Below are 23,548 nucleotides of genomic sequence, written 5' to 3'. Positions count from 1 at the left end.
TAAATCCCTCAAAGATCAATAATGCAGGACACTATTGATTTTAATTATTTCATATTTTTGAGTAATCACAGTGAAAAGTTAAATAAAATCCTACTAAATATATTTCACATCCAAAAGGTTCCCCACTCATAAAGTGATGCATTTTCATTATTATTTTTTACTTTTAACACTTAAATTTCAAGATCAACTTCCGATATATCTGTCGATTTTAAGTTTGAACTATTATTTGGTTTGTTTTATGCTCTTTTGTCAAAACTTTGATGTTTTTATATGGCAACCACACAACATATGCAATATTTTTTCCACGTAAAACATTCTGAAATGATAATTTTTAAGTAATAATTCATTATAACATACATTTTTTTTTGTCCTTTTTTTGGAGCAATGGAAAAAAAAGAAAATAAAGCCAAAAGGAAAAAAAAATGCCTGCATGGCAGCTTTGTGTCAACATTGCCACTTTTTTCATTATATTTCACCTCATTCCACTTTTATTCAAATGTTTTTTAAATCTTTGCAATACTATCACTTTTGCAATTTTTGCAGAATGTGTGGCTTTTTACGCTTTAAAAAATTTTTAATCGTATTTTTAAAATGTGCCATGGGGCCGTTAAAAATTTAGCTGCGGGCTGTAAATGGCCCCCGGGCCGCACTTTGGACACCCCTCCTAAGCATATGATGGCTATAGAGCAGGGGTGTCCAAAGTGTGGCCCGGGGGCCATTTACGGCCCGCAGATAATTTTTTAACAGCCCCACAGCACATTTTAAAAATACGATTGAAAAATTTTTTAAACGTAAAAAGTGATATAAAGGAGCAAACGGGTGAAATGTAACAAGAAAATGTTGCAATGTTGACTCTAATAACACAAAGCTGCCATCCAGGCTGTTTCTTTCTTTAAAAAATAATAATGAATCAAAATAGGCGCCAGCGCCCCCCGCGACCCCGAAAGGGAATAAGCGGTAGAAAATGGATGGATGGAAAATAAATGTGATTTTGAATTATTGACCTATTCAAAGCTCCAATTACGTCACATTAAATATTCCACTTTGAGATATTTTTGGGGGAAAATGTTACATATTTTGTGTTTGCCAGATGAAAAAACTAAGCTTTTTTTTTTTTTTAAAGAAGGGCCTAAAACAAACAAAACATAAACAACAAAACTTAAATTTGGCGGATATATCTGAAGTTGATCTTGAGATTATTGTGCTAAAAGTAAACAGTAAAAATAATGTATAATTGATTTTTAACACTAATGAGTAGGACACTTTTGGATCCCCAATTATTTTAGTGTGATTTGTTTTCAAGTGTCATAGCTCAAAAAATAATAATGAATCAAAATAAATGTGATTTTGAATTATTGACCTATTCAAAGCTCCGATTACGTCACATTAAATATTCCACTTTGAGATATTTTTTGGGGAAAATGTTGCATATTTTGTGTTTGCCATATAAAAAAACTAAGCTATTTTTTTTTTAAAAGGGCCTAAAACAAACAAAACATAAACAACAATAAAACTTAAAATTGGAGGATATATCTGAAGTTGATCTCGAGATTATTGTGCTAAAAGTAAACAGTAAAAATAATGTATAATTTATTTTTAACACTTTAATGAGTATGACCCTTTTGAATCCCCAATTATTTTAGTGTGATTTGTTTTCAAGTGTCATAGCTCAAAAAATAATAATGAATCAAAATAAATGTGATTTTGAATTATTGACCTATTCAAGGCTCCGATTACGTCACATTAAATATTCCACTTTGAGATATTTTTGGGGGAAAATGTTGCATATTTTGTGTTGGCCATATAAAAGAACTAAGCTTTTTTTTTTTTTAAAGAAGGCCCTAAAACATACAAAACATAAACAACAATAAAACTTAAAATTGGCGGATATATCTGAAGTTGATCTCGAGATTATTGTGCTAAAAGTAAACAGTAAAAATAATGTATCATTTATTTTTAACACTTTAATGAGTAGGACACTTTTGGATCCCCAATTATTTTAGTGTCTTAGCTCAAAAAATAATAATGAATCAAAATCCAAAATTAAGGCTCCAATTATTATATAATCTCAAATATTCCACCTAAAAAGTTATTGGGTGAAAATATTGCATATTTGTTTGTATTTTCTAGAGCAGGGGTGTCGAACATACGTCCCGGGTGCCGGATCAGGCCCGCGAACAGGTTTTATCCGGCCCGCGAGATGAGTTTGCTAAGTATTAATATGAGCCGATAATTTTGAAGGAAAGAAAATCAATCAGTGTTTATTTATAAAGCCCTAAATCACGAGTGTCTCAAAGGGCTGCACAAACCACAACGACATCCTCGGTTCAAATCCTACATCAGGACAAGGAAAAAACTCAACCCAATGGGACAATGAGGAACCTTGGAGTTGTTCTAATGCTGTTCTACATGTGTCCACTAGATGTCACAATACAAATTCTTTGTAGATGATGCTAGATATGTAAACAAATAAAATAAACCACATGATGTTAGTACACCAGTTGAGGAAAATGAGCAAACTACATAAATACATCCTGTAATGTGATTTTTATATTGTATTTTTATCTTGATCTTAACACCAATGAGTTGACTAATGGACATTATCACTAAATGTATTTAGAAAGTTTAAACAACGACCTATAAAGACAGAATACTATTAACCGCAACATGTAAGTGTGTAAAAACAAAACAACAACATTATGATTTGTACATTTTCAGAAGCTGCTTGTTTTACTTTTAAACAAAGAAAACAATCTGAAGTTGTCTTTATTCATAAGTTATCTCGCCGTGATTGTACCAGTCCGGCCCATTTGGGAGTAGATTTTTCTCCATGTGCCCCCCCCCCTATCTAAAATGAGTTTGACACCCCTGATCTACAGATTTAAAACTTGAATAATAATGAAACTAATAATACTGAATAATACACACATTTAAAAAAATGTTTTTTGACCAAAACCCTTTGGGGTCCCCGGGATCATAACTAAGTGGAGGCCTAAATGTATATTTTTTATACATATATTGTTTTGTTTTTTAAAATAAATGGCCCCCGCTTGCTTTGATTATTCAGTGCGCGGCCCTCAGGGGAAAAAGTTTGGACAACCCTGCTATAGAGAAAACAGTCCCCGCCCCTCTTCTCATCTCGTCTGCTATTGGTTGGAACGAATAGTGACGTCATCTACACCCGACACCCACACCAGAGTGCGACGCAGAAATTGTTGGACGCCGCGAAAACAACTTTGTTATTATTTCGTAAGTACAAACATTCAGATAACTAAGTATCACCTTAATTATATTAAGGTTAATTTATTAGATGTACTTAAACCATATTTGAGCAGTAAAAATGTTTATTTTTTGGGTCCTGCTGCGATTATGCTAACTTGCACGTTTGCCTTCGAGTTAGCATTTAATTTAGCAATAATATTCTACTAAATACTCATCACACACTTATTTTAAACTCTACACTTCGACTAAGAAGTATTTTACATTAATAGTACTTATATTAGATATTTTCATTATAAGTTTTTGTTTTGTTTTGCAAACATTGACGTTTTACCAGAAGTGGGACCAAGTCCTTGTTTGTAAGTAAGTCTCAAGTCTATGCCCTCAAGTCCCGAGTCAAGAGTGGCGAGTCCCGCGTCTCAAATCAAGACAGGCAAGTCCCGAGTCAAGACTGGCGAGTGCCGAGTCAAGACTGGCAAGTCCTGAGTCAAGACTGACAAGTCCCGAGTCAAGACAGGCAAGTCCCGAGTCAAGACTGGCAAGTCCCGAGTCAAGACTGGCAAGTCCCGAGTCAAGACTGGCGAGTCCCGAGTCAAGACAGGCGAGTCCCGAGTCAAGACTGGCGAGTCCCGAGTCAAGAAAGGCGATGCCTGAGTCAAGACTGGCAGGTCCCGAGTCAAGACAGGCAAGTCCCGAGTCAAGACTGGCAAGTCCCGAGTCAAGACTGACAAGTCCCGAGTCAAGACAGGCGAGTCCCGAGTCAAGACAGGCGAGTCCCGAGTCAAGAAAGGCGATGCCTGTGTCAAGACTGGCAGGTCCCGAGTCAAGACTGGCAAGTCCCGAGTCAAGACTGGCAAGTCCCTAGTCAAGACAGGCGAGTCCCTAGTCAAGACAGGCGAGTCCCTAATCAAGACAGGCGAGTCCCTAATCAAGACAGGCAAGTCCCGAGTCAAGACTGGCAAGTCCCGAGTCAAGACTGGCAAGTCCCGAGTCAAGACTGGCAAGTCCCGAGTCAAGACAGGCAAATCCCGAGTCAAAAATGGCGAGTCCTGAGTCAAGACAGGCGAGTCAAGACTGGCAAGTCCTGAGTCAAGACAGGCGAGTCCCGAGTCAAGACTAGCAAGTCCCGAGTCAAGACTGGCAAGTCCCGAGTCAAGACTGGCAAGTCCCGAGTCAAGACAGGCAAATCCCGAGTCAAGACTGGCGTGTCCTGAGTCAAGACAGGCGAGTCAATACTGGCAAGTCCCGAGTCAAGACTGGCAAGTCCTGAGTCAAGACAGGCGAGTCCCGAGTCAAGACTGGCGAGTCCCGAGTCAAGACTGGCGAGTCCCGAGTCAAGACTGGCGAGTCCCGAGTCAAGACTGGCAAGTCCCGAGTCAAGACAGGCAAGTCCCGAGTCAAGACTGGCAAGTCTCAAGTCAAGTCCCAAGTCCTGCATTTTGAGTTTCGAGTTCTTTCAAGTTCTTTTAACCACAGACTAACATAGTTACTCGGATTGTCAATCAATCAATTAATGTTTATTTATATAGCCCTAAATCAAATCTACCTAAATCCGGCCCCGTCCTCCCCTCTAGGGGGAGACCGGTGCGATGGACATGGAGTGGGTCTAGCATAATTTTGTGGAAGTCCAGTCCATAGTGGATCTAACATAATAGTGAGAGTCCAGTCCATAGTGGATCTAACATAATAGTGAGAGTCCAGTCCATAGTGAACCAAGCATAATAGTGAGAGTCCAGTCCATAGTGGATCTAACATAATAGTGAGAGTCCAGTCCATAGTGGATCCAACATAATAGTGAGAGTCCAGTCCATAGTGGATGTAACATAATAGTGTGAGAGTCCTGTCCATAGTGGATCTAACATAATAGTGAAAGAGTCCAGTCCACAGTGGATCCAACATAATAGTGTGAGAGTCCAGTCCATAGTGGATCTAACATAATAGTGTGAGAGTCCAGTCCATAGTGGATCTAACATAATAGTGTGAGAGTCCAGTCCATAGTGGATCTAACATAATAGTGAGAGTCCAGTCCATAGTGGATCTAACATAATAGTGTGAGAGTCCAGTCCATAGTGGATCTAACATAATAGTGTGAGTGTCCAGTCCATAGTGAATCTAACATAATAGTGTTAGAGTCCAGTCCATAGTGGATCTAACATAATAGTGTGGGAGTCCAGTCCATAGTGGATCTAACATAATAGTGTGACAGTCCAGTCCACAGTGGATCTAACACAGTGATTCTTAACCCGGGTTCGATCGAACCCTAGGCGTTCGGTGAGTCGGGCTCAGGGGTTCGACTCATCGTGTAAATAAAAACTTCCTATCGGCGTGTTACGGACACGGCAACAGCAGAAGTCACACTGATTTGCAGGTGTGTAATTTTTTGTGAGTTCATGCACTGTGTTGGTTTTGTTCTTTGAACAAGGTGATGTTCATGCACGCTTCATTTTGTGCACCAGTAAAAAAACATGGTAACACTTTAGTATGGGGAACATATTCACCATTAATTACTTGCTTATTAACATGCAAATTAGTAACATACTGGCTCTTAACTAGTCATTATTAAGTACTTATTAATGCCTTATTTGGCATGGACTTATTATAACCCTAACCCTCTAACCCTAACCAAATAACTCAAAATTAAGTCTTTGTTACTTGGAATATGGTCCCCTAATGTCCAAAAAACTCAGACTTAAGTCTTTGTTCCTTAGAATATGTTCACCATACTAAAGTGTTACCGAAAACATTGGCTTGAATTTGAAAAAAAAAACATTTTATTTTTCACTAAAGAAGTGTTCAGTGAATGCGCATTTGAAACTGGTGGGGTCCGGTACCTCCAACAAGGTTAAGAACCACTGATCTAACATGATAGTGTGAGAGTACAGTCCATAGTGGGTCTAACATAATGGTGTGAGTCCAGTCCATAGTGGATCTAACATAATAGTGTGAGTCCAGTCCATAGTGGATCTAACATAATAGTGTGAGTCCAGTCCATAGTGGATCTAACATAATAGTGTGAGAGTACAGTCCATAGTGGGTCTAACATAATGGTGAGAGTCCGGTCCATAGTGGATCTAACATAATAGTGCGAGTCCAGTCCATAGTGGATCTAACATAATAGTGTGAGTCCAGTCCATAGTGGATCTAACATAATAGTGTGAGAGTACAGTCCATAGTGGGTCTAACATAATGGTGAGAGTCCGGTCCATAGTGGATCTAACATAATAGTGCTAGAATCCAGTCCATAGTGGATCTAACATAATAGTAAGAGTCCAGTCCATAGTGGATCCAACATAATAGTGAGAGTCCAGTCCATAGTGGGTCTAACATAATGGTGAGAGTACAGTCCATAGTGGGTCTAACATAATAGTGAGAGTACAGTCCATAGTGGGTCTAACATAATAGTGAGAGTCCAGTCCATAGTGGATCTAACATAATAGTGCGAGAGTCCAGTCCATAGCCGATCTAACATAATAGTGAGAGTCCAGTCCATAGTGGATCTAACATAATAGTGAGAGTTCAGTCCATAGTGGATCTAACATAATAGTGAGAGTCCAGTCCATAGTGGATCCAACATAATAGTGAGAGTCCAGTCCATAGTGGATGTAACATAATAGTGTGAGAGTCCTGTCCATAGTGGATGTAACATAATAGTGAGAGTCCAGTCCATAGTGGATGTAACATAATAGTGTGAGAGTCCAGTCCACAGTGGGGCCAGCAGGAGACCACCCCAAGCGGAGACAGGTCAGCAGCGCAGAGATGTCCCCAACCGATGCACAGGCGAGCCGCTGTGGGATGAAAACAACGTGGATGTAATTTGATTGGCTGTTGTACTGGCAGGCACACACACACTGACAGACACACACACACAAGTACACAATGAAAGATACGGAGCGCTCCTGAATAACTTTTTAATCTTTGGGTTTTGGGGAAAGTAGCAAGTCATCTCAAGTCCAAGTGAAGTCACAAGTCACAGATGTTAAAGTCGAAGTCGAGTTGCAAGTCTCTTTACATTTTGTTAAGTCGAATTCATGACTGGAGTCCACACCTCTGCAATTTTACTGTGTCAGGAAAACACAAGTGTTCTCCATGTCTGTTGTCTGACTTGTTTTTAAATGTCTCATTCATTTAGAATCGCCATGGCGACCGAGCTCGTGGAAAAGGCGGCTGAGGATCCGTTGCAGGCGGGTAAAGTTGGCACCAGATTTGACCTGGAGAAGGAGACTGAGCTTCGCTTTGAGGTGGAAGCGGGAGAGGCCGCAGACCAGGTGGAGCTGGAGCTCCTCACAGGCATGGCGGAGGTGTTCGGCTCCGAGCTGAACCGAAACAAGAAGTACGCCTTCGGGCCAGGTGCCAAGATTGCCGTGTTCACCTGGCATGGCTGCAGTGTCAACCTGTATGGGAAGCCCGAGGTGAGGATCAAACACTTTTTGGAGTCTAAACGTCCCATTAAACTGTTTCCTCACCGCTTCAGGTGGCCTACGTGTCCAAAGATACTCCCATGCTGCTCTACCTGAACACGCACGCCGCGCTGGAACAGATGAGAAAGCAAGCGGAGCGAGACAAAGAGAGAGGGCCGAGGGTAGATGTCCTTGTCCTTTTACAAACCCCGTTTCCATATGAGTTGGGAAATTGTGTTAGATGTAAATATAAACGGAATACAATGATTTGCAAATCATTTTCAACCCATATTCAGTTGAATGCACTACAAAGACAACTTATTTGATGTTCAAACTCATAAACTTTATTTTTTTTGCAAATAATAATTAACTTAGAATTTCATGGCTGAAACACGTGCCAAAGTAGTTGGGAAAGGGCATGTTCACCACTGTGTTACATCACCTTTTCTTTTAACAACACTCAATAAAAGTTTGGGAACTGAGGAAACTAATTGTTGAAGCTTTGAAAGTGGAATTCTTTCCCATTCTTGTTTTATGTAGAATTTCAGTCGTTCAACAGCTGTCGTATTTCACGCTTCATAATGCGCCACACATTTTCGATGGGAGACAGGTCTGGACTGCAGGGGGGCCAGGAAAGTACCCGCACTCTTTTTTTCGATGGGAGACAGGTCTGGACTGCAGGGGGGCCAGGAAAGTACCCGCACTCTTTTTTTACGAAGCCACACTGTTGTAACACGTGCTGAATGTGGCTTGGCATTGTCTTGCTGAAATAAGCAGGGGCGTCCATGAAAAACACTGCGCTTAGATAGCAGCATATGTTGTTCCAAAACCTGTATGTACCTTTCAGCATTAATGGTGCCTTCACAGATGTGTAAGTTACCCACGCCTTGGGCAGTAATGCACCCCCATACCATCACAGATGCTGGCTTTTGAAATTTGCGTCGATAACAGTCTGGATGGTTCGCTTCCCCTTTGGTCCGGATGACACAATGTCGAATATTTCCAAAAACAGTTTGAAATGTGGACTCGTCAGACCACAGAACACTTTTCCACTTTGCATCAGTCCATCTTAGATGATCTCGGGCCCAGAGAAGCCGGCGGGGTTTCTGGATGTGGTTGATAAATGGCTTTCGCTTTGCATAGTAGAGCTTTAACTTGCACTTACAGATGTAGCGACCAACTGTACTTAGTGACAGTGGTTTTCTGAAGTGTTCCTGAGCCCATGTGGTGATATCCTTTAGAGATTGATGTCGGTTTTTGATACAATGCCATCTGAGGGATCGAAGGTCAAGGTCATTCAATGTTGGTTTCCGGCCATGCCGCTTACGTGGAGGGATTTCTCCAGATTGTTTGAACCTTTTGTTGATATTATGGAGCGTAGATGTTGAAATCCCTAAATTTCTTGCAATTGCACTTTGAGAAACGTTGTTCTTAAACTGTTTGACTATTTGCTCACGCAGTTGTGGACAAAGGGGTGTACCTCGCCCCATCCTTTCATGTGAAAGACTGAGCATTTTTTGGGAAGCTGTTTTTATACCCAATCATGGCACCCACCTGTTCCCAATTTGCCTGCACACCTGTGGGATGTTCCAAATAAGTGTTTGATGAGCATTCCTCAACTTTATCAGTATTTATTGCCACCTTTCCCAACTTTATTTTCACGTGTTGCTGGCATCAAATATGTTGTCTTTGTAGCATATTCAACTGAATATGGGTTGAAAATGATTTGCAAATCATTGTATTCTGTTTATATTTACATCCAACACAATTTCCCAACTCATATGGAAACAGGGTTTGTATAACCCGTACTGGAATTCAAACTATGATTCCTTTCTCAGGTGATGGTGGTGGGACCGACAGACGTGGGCAAGTCCACCGTGTGTCGACTGCTACTGAGCTACGCGGTGAGAGTGGGCAGGAGGCCCACGCTGGTGGAACTGGATGTCGGCCAAAGCGGGGTAAGATGAATGAATAGATTCTCATAAAACAACTGAAAATTGTCATTCCATCCGAGCTACCTCTCTTTGTTTGTAGCAGGGGTCTCAAAAACGTTATGTTGCGGCCCCCACCTTAATATGAAAATGTAATGTAAGTGCGGCCTGCGAGTTTTACATGAATGGCGCTTGACAGCGTTGTGTGCGGAGCTGAAGGAATCTACCAATCACAGTGTGGTATGTGGCTCTCGAGGGCCGAACATTGACGTAACTTGCGTGATGTAAGCAGAGAAACGTTTTGCCACTTTTTCACTAGACCCGCACGCGCTCGCCCTGCCTCCCCCTCTGGATATTTTGCCTTAGCCTTGAATGAACACTTGATGCATATAATCACAGCAGTATGATGATTCTATGTGTCTACATTAAAACATTCTTCTTCATACTGCATTAATACATGCTACTTTTAAACTTTCATGCAGAGAGGGAAATCAGAACCAAAACCGTATTTATTAAACATGGCACAAACATTCATGTCATTTCCAAAACAGAAAGTGCAAGATTGGCAGAGACTTTTTAAAACAAGCTATGAGTGCACTTTTGTGCATGATGTCACTAAGATGACATATCAAAACAACACTAAATTAAAGTGCACTTTTTGTACAGAACGCCACTACAATAGTTTAAAACAAATAAAGTGCACTTTTGTGCATGATGTCACACAACATATTTCAATAAGTGTCAACTAAAAATGAGTTGCATAATAGGAAATCAAATAGTGTCCGTCCTTCGCTATGTGATAGGTTCCTGCGGACGTTATCTCCTTTTGTTGGTGACTATTTTTTTCATACGGTGTTGATGTGGAAATTTTTGCCTCGGCATTTTGATGGTGTGGCACCGAATAGAGATGTTGACATGCAGAGTTTGCACTCTTCATTCTCTAGCTGGTGACTTTTCAAATGCTGCTACATATTAGCAGTAATGCTACTTTTGGTAGCAATGTTTTTTGCCCACACTTGACACATTAAAGTTGTCTGTTCGACATATTCCCACTTGAAGCCAACCACCGCCAGGCGATGGACCCCCTGCTGTTTTTCTTGGGAATATATTTTTCTTTCATTTGTTACCAGATTCGCACCTTCTTTCTCTCGTATTACCACTCGCACGGCTCCGCTAGCATCACAGCTAAAGTTACCCATGCCGCTCTCTCTCTGCTCCGCGAGGGCGTATACGTATGTGACGTATGACGTGACGTATGTAAGAAGGTGCGCTTGCTGTCTGTGAGAAGGAGGGACAGGAAATAGTAAGAAGAGCCTGTAGTCTAATGCCAGCAGCTAAAAGCAACTGCGTGAGAACGTATACTCCAATATTACCATAGAGTCATTTTCTATATCACAAACCCGCGATATATCGATATATCGCCCAGCCTTACACTAGAGTATAAGTTGCATTTTTGGGGGAAATGTATTTGATAAAATCCAACACCAAGAATATACATTTGAAAGGCAATTTAAAATAAATAAAGAATAGTGAACAACAGGCTGAATAAGTTATACGAAGCAAAAATAACAAACTGAAAACCTGCCTGATATGTTAATGTAATATATTATGGTAAGAGTCATTCAAATAACTATAACATATAGAACATGCTGTATAATAGACTGTATTCATATTATTCACACGTGAATAATGCTGTATAATACAATTCCTGTTTCCATATGAGTTGGGAAATTGTGTTAGATGTAAATATAAACAGAATACAATGATTTGCAAACCATTTTCAACCCATATTCAGTTGAATATGCTACAAAGACAACATATTTGATGTTCAAACTGATAAACATTTTTTTTTTTTGCAAATAATCCTTAACTTTAGAATTTGATGCCAGCAACACATGACAAAGAAGTTGTGAAAGGTGGCAATAAATACTGATAAAGTTGAGGAAAGCTCATCAAACACTTATTTGGAACATCCCACAGGTGTGCAGGCTAATTTGGAACAGGTGGGTGCCATGATTGGGTATAAAAGCAGCTTCCATGAATTGCTAAGTAATTCACAAACAAGGATGGGGTGAGGGTCACCACTTTGTAAGCAAGTTGTCGAACAGTTTTAGAACAACATTTCTCAACGAGCTATTGCAAGGAATTTAGGGATTTTACCATCCACAGTCCGTAAAATCATCAAAAAGTTTAGAGAATCTGGAGAAATCACTGCACGTAAGCGATGATATTACGGACTTTTGATCCCCTCAGGCGGTACCGCATCAAAAACCGTCATCGGTGTGTAAAAGATATCACCACATGGGCTCAGGAACACTTCATAAACCACTGTCAGTAACTACAGTTGGTCGCTACATCTGTAAGTGAAAGTTAAAACTCTACTATGCAAAGCCAAACCCATTTATCAGCAATATCCTGAAACGCCGCCGGCTTAGCTGGGCCCGAGCTCATCTAAGATGGACTGATGCAAAGTGGAAAGGTGTTCTGTGGTCTGACGAGTCCACATTTCAAATTATATTTGGAAACAGGGGACGTGGTGTCCTCCAGAACAAAGAGGAAAATAACCATTCGGATTGTTATAGGTGCAAAGTTGAAAAGCCAGCATCTGTGATGGTATGGGGGTGCATTAGTGCCCAAGGCATGGGTAACTTACACATCTGTGAAGGCACCATTAATGCTGAAAGGTACATACAGGTTTTGGAACAACATATGTTGTCATCCAAGCAACGTTATCATAGAGGCCCCTGCTTATTTCAGCAAGACAAGTGTTACAACAGCGTGGCTTCGTATAAAAAAAGAGTGCAGTACTTTCCTGTCCCGCCTGCAGTCCAGACCTGTCTCCCATGGAAAATGTGTGGCTCATTATGAAGCGTAAAATACGACAGCGGAGACCCCGGACTGTTGAACGACTGAAGCGCTACATAAAACAAGAATGGGAAAGATTTCCACTTTCAAAGCTTCAACAATTAGTTTCTTCATTTCCCAAACGTTTATTGAGTGTTGTTAAAAGAAAAGGTTATGTAACACAGTGGGGAACATGCCCTTTCCCAACTACTTTGGCACATGTTGCAGCCATGAAATTCTAAGTTAATTATTATTTGCGAAAAAAAACAAAGTTTATGAGTTTGAACATCAAAGATGTTGTCTTTGTCGCATATTCAACTGAATATGGGTTGAAAAGGATTTGCAAATCATTGTAGTCCGTTTATATTTACATCTAACACAATTTCCCAACTCATATGGAAATGGGGTTTGTAAATAAACTGTATTTATATTATTCACATGTGAATAGTGCTGTATAATAGACTATTTATATTATTCACATGTGAATAATGCTGTATTATACTCTTTGTATTATTCACATGTGAAAATTACTTAAGTGTTTATTGTTTGTTGTGAGCAAACTGGTGTTGAATTTCTACCAGGGATCAATAAAGTACTTTCTATTCTATTCTACCATACTACCCTAGTATGTACTCACTCTAACTATGAGGAGCATTGTTTAGGGGGCAAATCCTGCAACAAACACGCAGACATTGTATATGCTTGAGCTTTAATGGCTGAATGAATATTAAGTATGTGCCTCCAAGGTGTCAGTGCCTGGGACGGTGGCTGCACTGTGCATTGAGCGTCCAGCAGATGTGGAGGAGGGATTCTCCGTCCAGGCTCCTTTGGTCTACCACTTTGGCTCCACCTCTCCCGGGACCAACATCAAACTTTACAATAAAGTGAGACATGGCAGTGCATATCTAACTTTTGAATTTTCACAATTTAAAAAAAAATGATGATATATTTTTATATTCCAGCTGACGTCGTGCCTCGCCGACGTCTTCTCCCAGCGCTGCGAGGTGAACAGGAAGGCCAGCGTGGGCGGTTGCATCATCAACACGTGCGGCTGGGTGAAGGGATCCGGGTACCAGGCCCTGGTCCACTGCGCCTCCGCCTTCGAGGTGGACGTGGTGCTGGTGCTGGACCACGAGAGGCTCTACAACGAGCTCAAGCGAGACCTCCCTCACTTTGTCCGCGTGGTGCTCCTGCCCAAGTCCGGCGGCGTGGTGGAGCGCTCCAAAGAGTGCCGGAGGGAGACCCGGGACGAGAAGATCCGGGAGTACTTCTACGGTTTCCGGGGCGTCTCCTTCTACCCGTTCTCATACGAGGTGCGTTTCTCCGACGTCCGCATCTATAAAATCGGCGCGCCGTCCATCCCGGACTCGTGCCTGCCGCTGGGGATGTCCCAGGACGACACCCAGCTGAAGCTGGTGCCGGTGACGCCGGGGAGAGACCTCACCTACCACGTGCTCAGCGTCAGCAGCGCGGAGGACGGAGACGAGGCGGCCAGGAAGGGCATCGTGGAGAGCCCGGTGTGTGGCTTCATCGTGGTCACCAATGTGGACACCCAGGCGCAGGTGATGAAGGTGCTGTCTCCGGCACCGAGACCCCTGCCCAGGCACACCCTGCTCATCATGGACATCCGCTTCATGGACACCAAATGAGGTGGGGGAAAAAACATACAGACCAAATTAGGAAAGGATTCTGATTTATTTTCCGTTTTATAGACCAGATCGTACCTGTTTTTGATAAGGAGTATTTTATGACTTCATCACGGCGCCCACTTTTATTGCCGTTTTTCCTCATCTATTTGAGAAGAAACTAATCATGTTGTCTTTTGAACTCACGGTGTCGCTACGTTCTTGTGTTTGGGTGCCCTGCCACGTCCTCGAGAAACACGCACGATGGGTCAAATGGAGACTAAATCGTCCATTGGCGTGGATGTGATTGAATGGCGAGCAGTCCAGGCCGGAACCCGCCGCTCTCAATCCAAGTCAGCTGGGAAGGTCTCCGTCTGACATGTGACTAATAAAGACAAGCTGTATGGAAAATGGATGGCTAGAGCAGTGTTTTTCAACCTTTTTTGAGCCAAGGCACATTTATTGCATCTATCTTCAACAGCTTATCCGGAATCGGGTCGCGGGGACAACAGCTCCAGCAGAGACCCCCAGACTTCCCTCTCCAGAGCAACATTAGCAACTTCCTCCTGGGGGATCCCGAAGCGTTCCCAAGCCAGAGAGGAGATGTAATCCCCCCATCTGGTCCTTGGCCTGCCACGGGTTCTCCTCCCAGTGGGACGTGCAACCAGGACCTCCCTAGGGAAACGCTGGTGAGGCATTCGCACGAGATGCCCGAACCACCTAAGCTGGCTCCTTTCCAAGCGAAGGAGCAGCGGCTCTACTCCGAGTCTCTCTCAGGTGACTGAACTTCTCACCCTATCTCTAAGGCAGATGCCACCCACCCTTCTGAGAAAACTCATTTCGGTCGCTTGTATCCACGATCTTACTCTTTCGGTCATGACCCACACTTCATGACCATAGGTGAGAGTAGGAATGTAGATAGCTCGGTAGACCGAGAGCTTTGCCTTCTGGCTCAGCTCTGGTTTCGTCACAACAGTGCGGCAGAGAGACTGCAATACTGCCCCAGCTGCTCCGACTCTCCGGCTGATTTCCTTCTCCATCTTTCCCTCACTCGTGAACAAGACCCCGAGATACTTAATCTCCTCCACCTGGGACAGAGTCTCGTTCTCTACCCGGACTGTACAAACCATCGGTTTTCCTGCTGAGAACCATGGTCTCAGATTTGGAGATGCTGATCCTCATTCCAGCCGCTGAACACTTGGCTGCGAACCGATCCAGTGAGAGCTGAAGGTCACGATCCGAAGGTGCCATCAGTGACACAACCTTTAGCCCCCGAGACGTAGACCCTATCCGCCATGGTCACGACTCTGTCCATGAAAGTCACTAACAGGATAGGATAGCTCATTTATTGCGTTGAAAAAATGCGGAGACACACCACCAGCAGAAATTATTAAAAAACGAAACTCAGTTGACAGTAAAAAGTCGTTGTCGTGATTGTTGGACATGACTTTAAAGCCGACCTGGGCAAATTAAAGCCCGAGGGCCACATGCGGCCCGTTGAGCTTTTCAATCTGGCCCGCCGGAGATTCCCAAATCATCGTTTTAGATCTTTAAGATGGAAAGTGTAGCTGCCATTATGATATGTTTGCTAATGACAGTAAGTCTTCAACTATGCTAAGTATTTTAATACCTGGAATCTGCATGTTGGGCAGTACGGTGGTAGAGGGGTTAGTGCGTCTGCCTCACAATACGAAGGACCTGGGTAGTCCTGGGTTCAACCCCGGGTTCGTGATCTTTCAGTGTGGAGTTTGCATGTTCTCCCCGTGACTGCGTGGGTTCCCTCCGGGTACTCCGGCTTCCTCCCACCTCCAAAGACATGCATCTGGGGATAGGCTCCTCCCACCTCCAAAGACTTGCACCCGTGGATAGGCTCCTCCCACCTCCCAAGACATGCACTTGGGGATAGGCCCCTCCCACCTCCCAAGACAGGCACCTGGGGATTGGCCCCTCCCACATCCAAAGACATGCACCTGGGGATAGGTTGATTGGCAACACTAAATTGGCCCTAGTGTGTGAATGTTGTCTGTCTATCTGTGTTGGCCCTGGGATGAGGGGGCGACTTGTCCAGGGTGTACCGCGCCTTCTGCCCGATTGTAGCTGAGATAGGCATCAGCATCCCCCGCAACCCTGAAGGGAACAAGCGGTAGAAATGGATGGATTCTGGGTTTCTCATTCAGTAAAAAAATGTCAAATTCCATTCCGTTTTTTAAAGCGGTCTGTCATAACGTTTTTAGCTTTTAATCATTATTGTGTGGTTTTGTATTAGTGCTCCTAAAAATAGATATACCAGCCCCCAGACACACTTTTTTATTTAAATATTGCCCCCCGAGTAAAATAATTGCCCAGGCCTGCTTTAAAGCATAACCAAGCATGCATCACTATAGCTCTTGTCTCAAAGTAGGTGTACTGTCACCACCTGTCACATCACTCCCTAACCCTTTTGGACTTTTTTACCGTTTTCCTGTGTGTAGTGTTTTATTTCTTGTCTTGCGCTCCTATTTTGGTGGCTTTTTCTCTTTTTTCTGTATTTTCCTGTAGCAGTTTCATGTATTCCTTTGAGCGATATTTCCCGCATCTACTTTGTTTTAGCAATCAAGACTTTTTCAGTTGTTTTTATCCTTCTTTGTGGGGACATTGTTGGTTGTCATGTCATGTTCGGATGTACTTTGTCTTTGCTCCACAATAAGTCTTTGCTGTCGTCCAGCATTCTGTTTTTGTTGACTTTGTAGCCAGTTCAGTTTTAGTTTGGTTCTGCATAGCCTTCCCTAAGCTTCAATGCCTTTTATTAGGGGCACTCACCTTTTGTTTATTTTTGGTTTAAGCGTTAGACACCTTTTTACCTGCACCCTGCCTCCCCCTGTTTCCGACATCTACAAAGCAATTAGCTACCAGCTGCCACCTACTGACATGGAAGAGTATTACACGGTTACTCTGCCGAGCTGAACAACACATACTTTGCAGACTATATTTACTGGTTTTAAAAAAATATTTTTAACCCACATAGATGAAATTAGATAATCTCCCACGGCACACCAGACTGTATCTCACGGCACACTAGTGTGCCGCGGCACAGTGGTTGAAGAACATCGGGCTAGATGCATGATCATTTGCAGAGCTGACGCCGCAGTCATTGACTATCAAATGTTGTAAAACACACACAAGTGAAGGCATCGACTTGAGCAGAGCTCATTTGTTTGTTTAGTCAACACTTGCAGCTTTTATTTGACATACTTGACTTTATCGAATGTTTCTTCAAAGTAAAATATGTTGATTTTTCGGAATGTTTCTTCATAGTAAAATATGTTGATTTGGACAACGGAATATTTACTCTTCTGTTGTTATTTTAATGCTACATTTAGTTCCGGCTATCAAATTCACAACACTTGATTGTCCCAACAAGTAAACAAACAACAGGGCGATTGTAAACAAACGTCGTTCTGTTGTTGATTTAATGCTACGTTTAGTTTTAGTTTTAATTTCTTTCTTTTTTTTTTAATATGTTGATTTAATTCAGGGGTCTCAGACAGTTAGTTATTTTGCGGCCCCCGCCTTAATATGCAAATTTAACGTAAGTTTTATATGAATGGCGCTCGACAGTGTTGTGTGCGGAGCTCAAGGAATCTTCCAATCATGGTGTGGTATGTGGCTCTGGAGGGCCGAACATTGAAGTCACTTGCCAGGGAGACGTCGTCACCGGTAGCTTCCGTAGCACTCCGCCGAAGGACCGAACGACAATACAAGACTGTGGTGCACTGGACCCCAGCCCTGATGCTCCGCTAGTCGTGATGTTAGCTCCTTCGGGGCTAAATTGTGCTACCATAACTGTAAACTCCACGCCGAGCCACCCCCCCAGTTGGCTCCAACAGAGACGATTTTTGTTATTTGGCTCCAAAATGGCTATTTCAACATTCTGTGTTGCCTACCTCTGCGTTAGTGGAAAAGCGACAGAGACGTTGCCATGGAGACAAGGGTTTTCTTACGTGCCTGGCTGCAGTCACACCGCGACACCTGTCCGTCAGTAATAACAGTCCCCGATAACCTGGACCAATTGAAATCGTTATTTGGATTTTTTTATTGTTTAATTAGCATTACCTCACATGATGAACACTACATATATTCCTAAATGACGCCGGATAACACTCCGGGAGCCCTCACTTTTTTGCGCTCGCTATCCAGGTACTTTCCCGGCTATTATCCCCCGACCGCCGTTTTGCTGTAGGGAGGAAAAGCGGACCGACACAAATTGCGGAAATAACATTATTCTCCGTGCGTGGGCTAAATACAAATTTATTCCCCGACGTGTCTTATTTACACAGAGAAATTTGCGGTGCACAATTCTCATTTTGTTCATTTATATTTTTATTTTATTTTGTGTTGAAAATAAAAATGAAGACATTTAAAAGTATTTTTTTAAGAAATATTTTCTCGCGGCCCAGCTTCACCCAGACTGCATCCAGTGGCCCCCGGATAAATTGAGATTGAGACCCTAAATATGTAAATTTTTGAGTGTGAATGTTGTCTGTCTATCTGTGTTGGCCCAGCAATAAGGTGGCGACTTGTCCAGGGTGTGCCCCGCCTTCCGCCTGAATGCAGCTGAGATAGGCTCCAGCGACCCTGAAAGGGACAAGCAGTATAAAATGGATGGATGGATGGAGTTTTCATCATTATGTTTCATCTAGTACAGGGATGTCAAAGTGGTTTTCATTGAGGGCCACATGGCAGTTATGGCTGCCATCAGAGGGCTGAATAATGTATGAATTAGCCTCTGGGTTTCATTATTAATTACATCAATTCTTTGAAGTAAGCTGTTGATTATACAGTAATAACTAACAAATATGCCAAACTGTCTGACAATAGGGCCCCAAAAGGGGAACACGTGCTGGAACCCTCTGCCTCACATAAATACGCAAAACATTTACCAAATTTTACTGTAAAATAGTGTTTTATTTAGGGACTGAATGTCCCAAAGGTTTATTATTATTATACCGCCGCTTCTTTGAGCTGTAATTTGACCCCCTTAACATGCTTCAAAACTCACCAAATTTAAACACACATCAGGACAGACAAAAATTGCGATCAAATTTTAAAACCAAAACTCAAAATTGCGCTCTAGCGCCCCCTAGGAAAAAATACAGACATAACTGCTTGTAACTTCTGTTAGGAATGTCGTAGAGACATGAAGCAAAAACCCCTATGTAGGTCTGACTTAGACCTAGATTTCATACACCGACCCCCTTCAGCAAAAATCTACAGGAAGTTGGCAAAAACATCTTCAAAACAAAAGCTTCCTAAAAAATGTCATTTCGTCCCGTTAAGCTGTAATTTGACCCGCTTAAAAGGCTTTAAAACTCACCAAACTTGACACACACATCACGACTGGTGAAAATTGCGCTCTAATAAAAAAAAAAAAAACCCTCAAAATTGTGCTCTAGCGCCCCCTAGGAATAAAACACTGACAAAACTGCCTTTGGGAAGAAAACACAGACAAAAATTCTTGTAACTTCCGTTAGGAATGTCACAGAGACATGAAACAAAAACTTCTATGTAGGTCTCACTTAGACCTACATTTCATTAATTGACATCCTTCAGCAAAAATCAACAGGAAGTTGGCAATTACCCCTTCAAAAGGTTTTGTAAAAACCCGTCACCTTTTTTTAAACATCTCCTCTGAGCGCGTTTGTTGTGTCAGCTTCAAACTTGCACAGGAATGAGCAAAGAGTTTTTATAACTGCTCCAATTTTGATTTCATGAGCCTTCAAAGAACTGCTGCGCTGCTGCCGTCTCATCATGTTTCCACCCCCATGCTTCACAGTAGATATGGTGTTCTTAGGATGCAACTCAGTATTCTTCTTCCTCCAAACACGACGAGTTGAGTTTATACCAAAAAGTTCTATTTTGGTTTCATCTGACCACATGACATTCTCCCAATCCTTTGCTGTATCATCCATGTATCCATTTTGGTATAAACTCAACTCGTGGTGTTTGGAGGAAGAAGAATACTGAGTTGCATCCCAAGAACACCATACCTACTGTGAAGCATGGGGGTGGAAACATCATGCTTTGGGGCTGTTTTTCTGCTAAGGGGACAGGAAGATTGATCCGTGTTATGGAAAGAATGAATGGGGCCATGTATCGTGAGATTTGGAGCCAAAACCTCCTTCCATCAGTGAGAGCTTTGAATGGTTGACCAAATACTTATTTTCCACCATATTTTACAAATAAATTCTTTAAAATTCCTACAATGTGAATTCCTGGATTTTTTTTCACATTCTGTCTCTCACAGTTGAAGTGTACCTATGATGAAAATTACAGACCTCTGTCATCATTTTAAGTGGGAGAACTTGCACAATCGCTGGCTGACTAAATACTTTTTTGCCCCACTTTGTGTGTGTGTGTGTATATATATGTGTATATATACACACATATATATATATATATATATATATATATATATATATATATATATATATATATATATATATATATATATATATATATATATATATATATATATATATATATATATATATACACATTCTGGTGTGAGCTGTCCCCGAGGGCACGCCCCTCCTCGCTCTGATTGGCTCCCCGCCCACCTGGGAGGCGGACCACACAATGGACCATTTCCGGGATTCCGAGGTGGGCCTAGACGAGCTAGGCGGCGTGCTGGCGGCTATTAAAGTGAGGCCGGCACTGCTCACCCCGACACTCCACGACCACCAAGCGGGGAAGAATATTTCAGGTACGTGTGGCTTCCACCTCCCCTTGTCTACAACTGTTGCCGTGTGTTTGGTTGTAAGGAGAAAGTGAAAGTAGAAACTCTCCATGCTAACTCTGTTAGCTGCTAGCTGCTCCGCTACAAGTCTGGCAGACAAGACGACACATTATTAAGCTGATTAGACTTTTTTTTAAACACATTGGTTTATTAATACGGGGTTGAATGTCGATAAAAGCATGAATTCTATGTCTGCCCAGCCCTGGCCTGCATGCTGTTGGACGTCAGGTTTATATGAACCACAACATGGCGCTGTGTGTACACACACACATTACGCACACACACACACTTTAACATATAACACACATTAACATACGACACACACTAACACACGTACACAACACACACATTAACATATAACACACACATTAACACACACACAAAAACATTAACATATAACACACACACACATTAACATATGACACACACATTAACACACACAACACACATATTAACATATAAGACACACATTACACACACACACACTTTAACATAAAGCACACACACACATTACACACACACATTAACACACATACACAACACACACATAACATTACACACACACATTACACACAACACACACATTAACACACACACATTAACATATAACACACACACAACATAACACACACAACACACACATTAACATATAACACACACATTACACACACACTTTAACATATAACACACATTAACACACAACAAACACATTAACATATAACACACACACATTAACACACACATTAACACACATACACAACACACACATTACCATATAACACACACACAACACACACATTAACATATAACACACACATTAACATATAACACACACATTAACACACACACAATACACACATTAACATATAACACACACAACATATAACACACACATCAACACACACATTAACATATACACACACATACACGCATAACACATACATTAACATATAACACACACACATTAACGGATTACACACACATTACATACACAGTAACACACAACACACGCATTAACACACATAATACACACTAACATATAACACACACACACATTAACGCATTAACACACTCACACACACATTAACATACACACACACGTTAACATATAACACACACGCACATTAACATATAACACACACACACATATTAACATATAACACACACCCATTAAACATATACCACACACATTACACATAACACACACATCAACACACACACATAATACACACTAACATATAACACACACACACACATTGACGCATTAACACACTCACACACACATTAACATACACACACACACCCATTAAACATATACCACACACATTACACATAACACACACATTAACATATAACACACACATCAACACACACACATAATACACGCTAACATATAACACACACACACACATTGACGCATTAACACACTCACACACACATTAACATACACACACACACCCATTAAACATATACCACACACATTACACATAACACACATTAACATATAACACACACATCAACACACACACATAATACACACATTAACATACACACACACACATTAACATACACACACACATTAACATATAACACACACATTAAACATATAACACACACATTAACATATAACACACACACAACACACACATTAACATATACCACACACATGCATTAACATATAACATAACACACAACACACACATTAACACATAACACACACATTAACATATAACACACACATTAACACACAACACACACATTAACACACAACACACACATTAACACACAACACACACATTAACACAACACACATTAACACATAACACACAAATTAACATACAACACACACTAACATACAACACACATTAACACATAACACACACATTAACATACAACACACACTAACATACAACACACATTAACACATAACACACACATATATATTAATATATAACACACACACACATTAAAATATAACACACACATTAACATATAACACACACTCATTAACATATAACACTCACACATTAACATATAAAACGCACAACACACATATTAACACACAACACACATTAACATATAACACACACACATTAACATATAACACACACACATTAACATACAACACACACACATTAACACATAACACACACATTAACACACAACACACACATTAACACACAACACACTCATTAAACACATAACACACACATTAACACATAACACACACACACGCCATTAAAGTCACATTTTTAGACAGCATTAGGCGAGGGAATAAGCGGTAGAAAACGGATGGATGGATGGATAGGCGTGAAAACACACCAAGGAGGCACATTAGCCGCCTAGCAGTTAGAACCCCAAACAACCAACCCAACCCCCCGAGCTTGTGAATTGTTAGGCTAACATGATGGGCGATTTTGATATTTTGGGGGATTAACAACCATTCTAGTGGCCGTGGATTTCTAGTCCATAGTGGATCTAACATAATAGTGTGAGAGTCCAGTCCATAGTGGATCTAACATAATAGTGTGAGTCCAGTCCATAGTGGATCTAACATAATAGTGAGAGTCTAGTCCCTAATGGATCTAACATAATATTGTGATAGTCCAGTCCATAGTAAATCAAGCATAATAATGTGAGAGTCCAGTGCATAGTGGATCTAAAATAATAGTGTGAGTCCAGTCTATAGTGGATCTAACATAATAGTGTGAGAGTCTAGTCCATAGTGGGTCTAACATAATAGTGTGAGTCCAATCC

At 41.5% G+C, this 23,548-nt stretch overlaps 2 protein-coding genes across 5 annotated transcripts in view; both read left to right on the top strand.

Moving 5' to 3' along the window:
• The first annotated feature begins 3,110 nt into the window (after window positions 1-3,110).
• On the top strand, window positions 3,111-16,719 carry clp1 (cleavage factor polyribonucleotide kinase subunit 1). Of its 2 annotated transcripts, XR_009806753.1 has the most exons (7): window positions 3,111-3,249; window positions 7,349-7,628; window positions 7,691-7,798; window positions 9,455-9,574; window positions 13,138-13,275; window positions 13,354-14,417; window positions 14,498-16,719. XR_009806753.1 is itself a non-coding variant. In XM_061900093.1 (6 exons), the coding sequence occupies exons 2-6, from the start codon at window positions 7,356-7,358 to the stop codon at window positions 14,038-14,040; spliced, it is 1,326 nt and encodes a 441-aa protein (XP_061756077.1). In that variant the 5' UTR covers window positions 3,111-3,249; window positions 7,349-7,355; the 3' UTR covers window positions 14,041-16,719. The 2 variants fall into 2 exon arrangements, 1 of the variants encoding a protein (XP_061756077.1); XM_061900093.1 differs by having other exon boundaries at window positions 13,354-16,719.
• Window positions 16,720-20,635: 3,916 nt separating this feature from the next.
• The window catches only part of LOC133552698 (palmitoyltransferase ZDHHC5-B-like), a 48,695-nt gene continuing 45,782 nt past the window's right edge, over window positions 20,636-23,548 (top strand). For all 3 annotated transcript variants that reach the window (XR_009806752.1, XR_009806751.1, XM_061900087.1), the window contains exon 1: window positions 20,636-20,758. The gene's annotated coding sequence lies outside the window, so the exon portion shown is untranslated. The remainder of the gene's footprint in view (window positions 20,759-23,548) is intronic.

Source organism: Nerophis ophidion, linkage group LG05, assembly GCF_033978795.1.
Source record: "Nerophis ophidion isolate RoL-2023_Sa linkage group LG05, RoL_Noph_v1.0, whole genome shotgun sequence".
Classification (NCBI taxonomy): Eukaryota; Metazoa; Chordata; class Actinopteri; order Syngnathiformes; family Syngnathidae; genus Nerophis; species Nerophis ophidion.
Note: the sequence above shows the minus strand (reverse complement) of the source record. Positions and strands in the feature narration are given on the sequence as shown.